Raw genomic sequence first — 7925 nt, forward strand, 5'->3', positions numbered from 1 at the left:
GGTGCATCGGCCATTCCTCACACTTTTGTATCCTCAGGAAACGTGCCAAGGACGCACTCTGCCTTGTCCCTTCTTCCAGGTCATTGATGATCCATGTCAAAGTTTAAAAGGATTGGACCAACTACTGGTCCCTGGGGGCACCGCTAGCTACAGGCCTCCAACTAGATTCTGCACAGTTGATCCATATCTCAGTCCACCTCACTCTCCACTCATCTAACCCACGCTTCCTGAGCTTGCCTATGAAGATATTATGGAAGACAGTGTCAAAAGCCTTGCTGAAGTCTCCCTTGCAAGGGAGACAATATCAAGTGCTCTCATCTACCTGGCCAGTCATTCCATCATAGAAGTCTATCAGATTGCTTAAGCATGATTTCTCCTTGGTGAATCCGTGCTGTCTGCTCCTGTTCACCTTCTGGCCCTCCACATGCTTAGAGATGGCATTCAGGATAAGCTGTTCCATCACCTTTCCAGGGATGGAGGTGACGCTGACTGGCCTGTAGTTGCCTGGGTCCGTCTTCTTGYCTTTCTTGAAGATGGGAGTGGCATTTGCATTTCCAGTCCTCAGGAGCCTTTTCTGTTCTCTATGGTCTTTCAAAGATGATGGAGAGTGGCTCAGCAAAAACATCCGCTGGTTTTCGCAGCACTGAGTTCAGCCCATGGATCTGTAGGTGTCAGGTTTGCCTCAATTATCTGTAACATGGTCCTCCTCAACCAAGGGCAAGTCTTCCTTTCTYTAGATTTCCTCTCGTATCTTCCAGGGGGCTGCTCCCCTGGAAGGCCATCAGTAAAGCCTGAAAGCCTGAAGCTTTACCTCAGTAAACCCTCAAGGTGCATTCAGTATCTCTACCTTGTGTCTTTGGTAACCAGGGCATCCACCCTAYTCAGCAGCAGGCCCCTGTTTTCTCTACTCTTCCTTTTGCTACTGATGTATTTGAAGAAGCACCTCTTGTCCTTGAGATCCTCTGCCAGAATTATTCCAAATGTGCCTTGACCTTCCTTGTCATATCCCTGCATACTCTGATGATACTCCTGTATTCCTCCCAAGTGGCCTGTCCCCTTTTCTACATTCTGTATACTTCTTCTCTTTGAATTTTGCCAGGAGTTCCTTGCTCATCCATGCAGGTCTTGTACCCCTTTTGCTTGACTTCTTACTCACTGGGATGTCCCGATCTTGAGTGTGGAGGAAGTGATGCTTGAATATTGACCAGCCCTCTTGGACACTCCCTTCCTTCTAGGGCCCTAACCCATAGCATTCCTCCAAGTAGGTCTCTGAAGAGGCCAAAGGTTTCCCTCCTAAGGTTGAGATCCTATTTATTGCCYTGCTTTCTCTCAGTAGGACCCTTCATCTCATGGTCACCGCAGACAAGGCTGCTCCCACCTTTCACATCTCCAACCAGTTGTCTTTATTGGTTAGTACCAGGTCCAGCAGCACACCTCTCCTCCACCACCTGTGTCAAAAAGTCATCATCAATGTTCTGCAGGAGCCTCTGGGATAGTTTGTGCTTAGCTGTGCTGTCTTTCCAGCAGATACTAGGCTGGTTGAAGTACCTTATTAGAACCAGGCCCTGTGACCATGAGGCTCCTTCCAGCTGCTGTAGAAGGCCTCCTTGCCCTCCTCTTCCTGGTCAGGAGGCCTGCAGTAAACACATACAGCAGTGTCACTCCTGTTGGCCTGCCCTTTATTCCTCACCCACAGGCTCTCAGCTTGCACTTTGTCCACCCCCATGCCTGCCCTTTAATCCCTACCCATAAGTTCTCCACTCGCTCTTCAACCACACATAGGCACAGCTTCATACTGCCCAGCTGCTCTCTCACAAAAAGTGCAACTCCCCCACCTCAGCTTCCTGGCTTGCCTTTCCTTAAGCACACAGCCATCCATGACAACATTCCAGTCCCCATGGGTGAGCTATCCCACCATGTCCCTGCATCTGCAATGAGATCATGGCCCTCCGACTGCTCATGAATCTTCAATTCTTCCTGTTATTCTGCGCCCTGTGTGTGCTGGTGTACAGGCACTCCATGGAGGCCATCGAGCCGGCAGGGTTCCCGGGAAGAGTGCAAGAAAACTTTCCATGTCCTGTACACTCATCCCCAGCTGCATGCACCTGCTGGAGGCATCGTGGCTTGAGCAATGGCACACTGACTGCCCTGTTCCTGCAACTCTCCTCTTGCCTAGCTTAAAGCCCTCCTAACTAGGCTGTCCTGATGGCACTGACATGCGTGCCTGATTTAACTGAGGTGGCTTCCATCTCTCCCCATTAGTTGTCAGACTCCCCTCCAGTGTTGATTTCTTGGGTAAAATGGGGAAGCCTGTAAGTTAGTGTAAGACTTCTGCAGTACTAAAAGTTCTGTAGATTTTAAGGCGAGAGGAGGGCACTGGCTCATGTCACTGGGCTTCCTACACCCCACCAGCTTTTCCAATTCACCCAGTCGACCCTGTACTGRGACCTACAATCTTGCCTTTGACTGAATCAGTCTGCTACCCAAGAAGGTTTCTCTCATCAGGAGCTAGCAGGAAGTTTTGGACATTTCTAAGTCAAAGCAATAAGGCAACATGATAACTTCTCAGAAATGCACAAATGTTACTGTGGCAAATACTTACACAGCCCAGGTTCAACAAAAAGAGAAGCATGGGTTTGCCTGGATCAACAATATATAAATGCTGTAGTACTTGGGGAGGGATGACACACCCTTCACACCAATTCCTGCTGAAGTCTCCAATTTTGGATCATCATTTCTATCACTGCCTTATGCTAAGTAGCTGTAAAGCTAACCCAAGTTTGTTGGTATTCGTGATGATCCCACTTCCATTCTGCTTTCAATAAAATGGTGGCTGCTCTATCAAAGAGCAGAAATACCTTGAGACTACACTGTTATTAAACTGTTCATTTTCTGACTTCAACCAGAATTTAATGAACACACATGGCTTGTTCTAGAGCCAAAGATTTCCTGGCAGCATTTATCAGTTTCACTGAAGTAAGAAGTCTTGTCTTCACAGGTTCAGCTTGGCATAATGGTTCTTTAGGYATAAAACAGAACAATTCTTCCTTTGTAGAATCTGCACACTAAAATTTTGTCAATACTTGTAGCTAAAGCAGTGGCAGGAACACTCCCAGGCACTGGACATGATCATCTAAAGGTTGGACTAGATGATCTCTAGAGGTCCCTTCCAACCTTGAATATTCTGTGATTCTGTGATCTACGCTATGGTGTTCCCCAGCACAACTCTGGCACTGTGTAATAGCCCTGAGTCAAATGATTCCTGAGCATGCTGCCATTAAAATATGTTTTCCTGGAGGTCGGGTGCTGCATTCCAGTTAATTTAGTGCCCAGAAGCATTTCCAGGCTCATGTAATTTCCTAGTGTAAGTGCAGTCTAAGAGATTTCAGCATTTTTTAAGTTCCTGTTCTCAGCCTGAGTAGTATATGGAATAAAACACTTTTCCTCCTTCCCAAAGGTTATATATTCCAAAGTTTTTACTAGGGATTGCATAGTGATTGAATTTCTTTTTCAGCATTTCATAAAGCAGACCAGAGATTTATCATGCCAAATCTCTAACAAGCAATGTCAAATCTAATGCAAGATTAATGGATTAATGTATCCTGTGCAAAATAAGCATTCTTGTTAATTATGCCTCTAATAAGCACTGTAAAAAGACTTTTAAAATAGGATCTTATCAGCCTAAAACAATTTGGTCTAGTATGCTTTTCAGTATTGCCACTTAGACCAAATCAAGAGTTAACTTTACTTTCTGCCCAAGGCTTTCAAAAAGTGAGGCAGCCTTTGGCATTTTCTTATGGCTATGTTAGCTTGGCTGAAACAAGAGGCTTTTGTTCAGAACTGAACTGAGCCCCTGCTCAGAAGACAGAAGTCTAAAAATGTTGTATAAAAAAAGCAGACATTCTCCTTGACTCGACAACACTYCAAAATCGTGCTGCGGTTGTCATCTTAGTGCAATCATTTTAATCAGCAGGAAAATGCCTGTTTTCTTTTACCGCTTGGAAGACCTACTTATCTGGACATAAATACTTTGAGTTTTTGGAGSTCTTCACTGAAAACTATTTGGTAGAAAAATACGCTCCAAAAAGAAAGAGCCATCCAAGTCAGTGAAGCTCCAGAAAGTCTGTTCATAAATGTTATTTCCTATGGAAACGAGACAGGAAAAATGCCTTCCTTTTCCACTGGTTCTCACTCAGCCTGCTCTTCATTCATTTGCATTAGACTAGTAAGGAGATCCAGTCTTCGGCAGCCAAACAGGGCTTTGGCAAGTTTTCCGATCGTGGCGCCTTTGGAGCCTTCCCTCATTTCCCACTTAAGCAGCATTTGGTAAACTTTCTCTTTCAGTCCGTCCCGTTCGTAGTCATGATCGATTTCATCAATTTCTGGATCACAAAAGCCCAGTTTACGAGCACAGTGTTTCCACTGTTTAGCCAGCTTTTCTCTCACTAGATTCAGGTGCTTCTGAGAGAGGACAGTATTATTGTCTGCAAAAAGAAAAAAAGAAGTGTAAGAAAACACCATTGCTTAAGACTCCCTCTACTCCCCTCACTATACAATCATAGAATCCTTACGGTTGGARGAGATCTTCAAGATGAAATCCAGCAATAAGCCCTCAATATAGACCGTCTTAAACCACGTCCTTAAGTGCCTCATCTACACGTTTCTTGAACACTGCCAGGGAGGGTGACTCCACCACTTCCCCGGGCAGCCTGYTCCAATGCTTGACAGTTGTCCCAGCTATGAAGGGAGCTTTTCTCCCTACCCAGTTAAARGCAGAATTACAGATTCTCATCATGATTTAAGTTAGAGAATCACARAATCATAGCTTCCCTGGGCAGCCTGTTCCAATGATTGACTACACTTTTCTTGYAGAAATTCTTCCTAATGCCTAACCTGAACCTCCCCTGGTGCAACTCRAGGCCATTTCCTCTTGTCCTATTCATAGTTATTCTGGAGAAGAGAATGACCCCCATCTCACTACAACCTCCTTTCAGGTAGTTGTASAGAGCAATAAAGTTCCCCCTGAGCCTCCTCTTCTCCACACTAAATAACCCCAGCTCCCTCAGCCGCTCCTCCTAAGGTCTGGGCTCCAGCCCCTTCACCAGCTTCGTTGCCCTTGTCCTTCTCGTAGTGAACACAGCATTCCAGGTGTGGCCTCACCAGTGCTGAGTACAGGGGGATGGTCACTTCCCTGGTCTTGCTGGCTACACTGTTCCTTCTTGGCCACCTGGGCCCACTGCTGATGTTCAGCCAGCTGTTGACCAACATCCCCACATTCTTTATCTGCCGTGCAGCTCTCCAACCACTCTGTCCAAAGCCTGTAGCGCTGCATGGGGTTGTTGGGACCAAAGTGAAGGATCTGGCCCTTGGCCTTGTTGAACCTCATGCAGTTGGGCTCAGCCCATTGATCCAGCCTGTCCAGATCCCTCTGGAGAGCCTTCTTATTCTCAAGCAGATCAACTCTTCCTCCCAGCTTGGTGCTATCTATAAATTTGCTGAGGGTGCCCTCAATCCCCTCATATAGATAACTGATATTAAAGAAAGATATTAAACAGGACTGTCCCCAGCACTGACCCCTGGGCAACACTGTTTGTGACCTCTAGTTGTTGCACACATGCTGTGTGATCACCCTCAAGATGATCTGCTCCATAACTTTCCCTGATACCAAGGTCAGGCTGACAGGCCTGTAGTTGCCTGGATCCTCTTCTTGTATATGGTTGTTACCCTGGCCAGTCTCCAGTCATCTGGCACCTCCCCTGTTGACCAGGACTGTGGATAGATGACAGAGAGTGGCTTGGCAAGCACTTCCACCAGCTCCTTCAGAACCCTCAGGTGGATCCCATCTGACCCCATAGACTTGTGTGTGTCCAAGTGAAGTAGCAAGTCTGCCCTCTGGAAGTCCAATGCAGATATTTTGCTGACACTCCTCCTGACTTCACCATGAATTGAAAACACTATCATTTTGTGGTCACTATGCCCAAGACAGCTTCCAATCACTACATCTCCCACCAGTCCTTCTCTGTTGCCAAAGAGCAGGTCCAGCGGGGCTTCTCCCCCGACAGGYTGCCTTTCCAGCTGTGATAGGAAGCTATCTTCCACATGCTCCATGAGGCTCCTAGGAAGTTTCCTTTCTGCCTTATTGCATTTCCAACAAACATCTGGTAGGCTGAATCTCCCACAAGAACAAAGGCTGCTGATCCTGAGACTTCTGCCAGCTGCTTGGAGTGTGCCTTKTATGTCTCTTCATCCTTGTTGGGTGGCCTATAGCAGACTCCCAGCAGCATACGAGCCTTGTTGGCCTTCCTCCTGATCCTGACCCATAAGCACTCAGCTTTTCCGATACCCGCTCGGAGCTCCATGCATTCGAAGGACTCCCTAACACAGTGCTACTCCACCTCCTTTTCTTCCTTGACTGTCCCTTCTGAAGAGCCTGCAGTTGTCCATCGCAGCACTCCAGTCATGAGAGTGGTCCCATCACGTTTCAGTGCTGACCACTAAGTCATAGCTTTCCTGATACACCGTGGCCTCCAGCTCCTCCTGTTTGTTGCCCATCCTGTGTGCATTGGTGTAGATGCACTTTAGCTGGGCTACTGAGCTCTCCCCCAACCCCGGCATGCTGCTCCTAGGCTTATCCTTAGTGATGCTGGTTTCATCCCCTTTCCCCTTCATATCTAGTTTAAGCCCTCGCAATGAGTCCCACCAAGTCCAAGGATTGAAGAGCAAGGATTCCTTCCCCCYGAAAGACAGATGAAACCCATCTGTCACCAGAAAGCCCAGTGCCGTACAGACGGCCCCATGGTCCAAAACCCCCAAATTCGACCGCTGACACCAGCCTCACAGCTATGTGTTGAGCAGGTGGCTTTTCCTGTTCCTCTCACCGTCCTTCTCTGACGCTGAGAGGACAGAGGAGACCACCATCTGTGCTCCCGCTCCCTTAACCAATCTTCCCAATGCCTGAAGTCCCTTTTGATGGACTTCAGACTTCTCTTGACAACTTCATCGCCACCAACTTGGAAAAGCAACAGTGAGTAATAGTCACAGGGCTGTAAAAGACATGGTAGCCTTTTTGCAATGTCTGTTATCCAGGCTCCATGATGACAAAAGACCTCTCTGTGAGAAGGGCTAAGTCGGCAAACTGGGCCCTCTCTTCCCCTCACAAGGAAGTCGCCAACAACTACCCTTCTTTCCCTTTCAGTGGAGGCAGTCTTATGGCGTGGCCTTGACTGCCTTGCTCTAGACAACCCCATAGATGGACCTTCGTCTGTGCCCTCATCTGACTCTCCCTTGAGTTCCAGGGCCTCATACCTGTTGTGTATGGACACCCGGGGAGGGGAAGGGGCCAGGAGGAAACTCTCTTGACACATCGAGTGGGAATCTGTTCCCATTCCTCATTTCCTAACTCTGCACCCTCTGCTGTACAGCAAGAGGGTAGGGGATCCTCAGCTGGTTTGGGAGTGTTCCCCTGGTGCATTTCTTGAGATGACTGCCGGGTGTGACTCCACCAATCTATCTCTTTCTCACTTTCTGATGCACTTTCTAATTTTGGTAGCCTTTCTACCTCTTCCTCCAGTGCCACTACCAGGCTAAACAGTTCATCTACCTGTTCATGTCTAATGAGCWGATGTTGGCTCTGCTACCCCCCCCAAACATTGGGAAGCTCAGACACTCTAGACTACCAAAGACCCCGGCCGCTGCATGGACACGTGGCATCTCAATCTGGCACCTCAGCCTGTGTCCCCGCAGTCTTCCTGGTGCTGGCTTTCTGCCCAGCAGACACTGTGGCTCTGGCTGCTTCCTCACTGAGGTGATGGCYGTGGGGAGGGCTCTCCTGCTGCGCGGGGAGCAGACCTGCTGCCTGCCTGCCCGCACACACTGCCTGCGCCGCCGGCCGCATTGTGCCCCGAGCGCCGCCAACGGCTGCCAAC

General features: G+C 48.2%; 1 protein-coding gene across 1 annotated transcript in view; it reads right to left on the reverse strand.

Annotated features, from left to right (window-relative positions):
- Window positions 1-3675: 3675 nt before the first annotated feature.
- Window positions 3676-7925, reverse strand: part of RIPK1 (receptor interacting serine/threonine kinase 1) — a 22089-nt gene continuing 17839 nt past the window's right edge. Inside the window, exon 11 of the mRNA XM_026039774.1 lies at window positions 3676-4484. Coding sequence (XP_025895559.1) covers window positions 4189-4484 — 296 coding nt within the window. The 3' untranslated portion in view covers window positions 3676-4188. The remainder of the gene's footprint in view (window positions 4485-7925) is intronic.

The sequence above is a fragment of the Nothoprocta perdicaria genome, unplaced genomic scaffold, assembly GCF_003342845.1.
Source record: "Nothoprocta perdicaria isolate Ctin4 unplaced genomic scaffold, notPer1 scaffold_24, whole genome shotgun sequence".
NCBI lineage: Eukaryota > Metazoa > Chordata > Aves > Tinamiformes > Tinamidae > Nothoprocta > Nothoprocta perdicaria.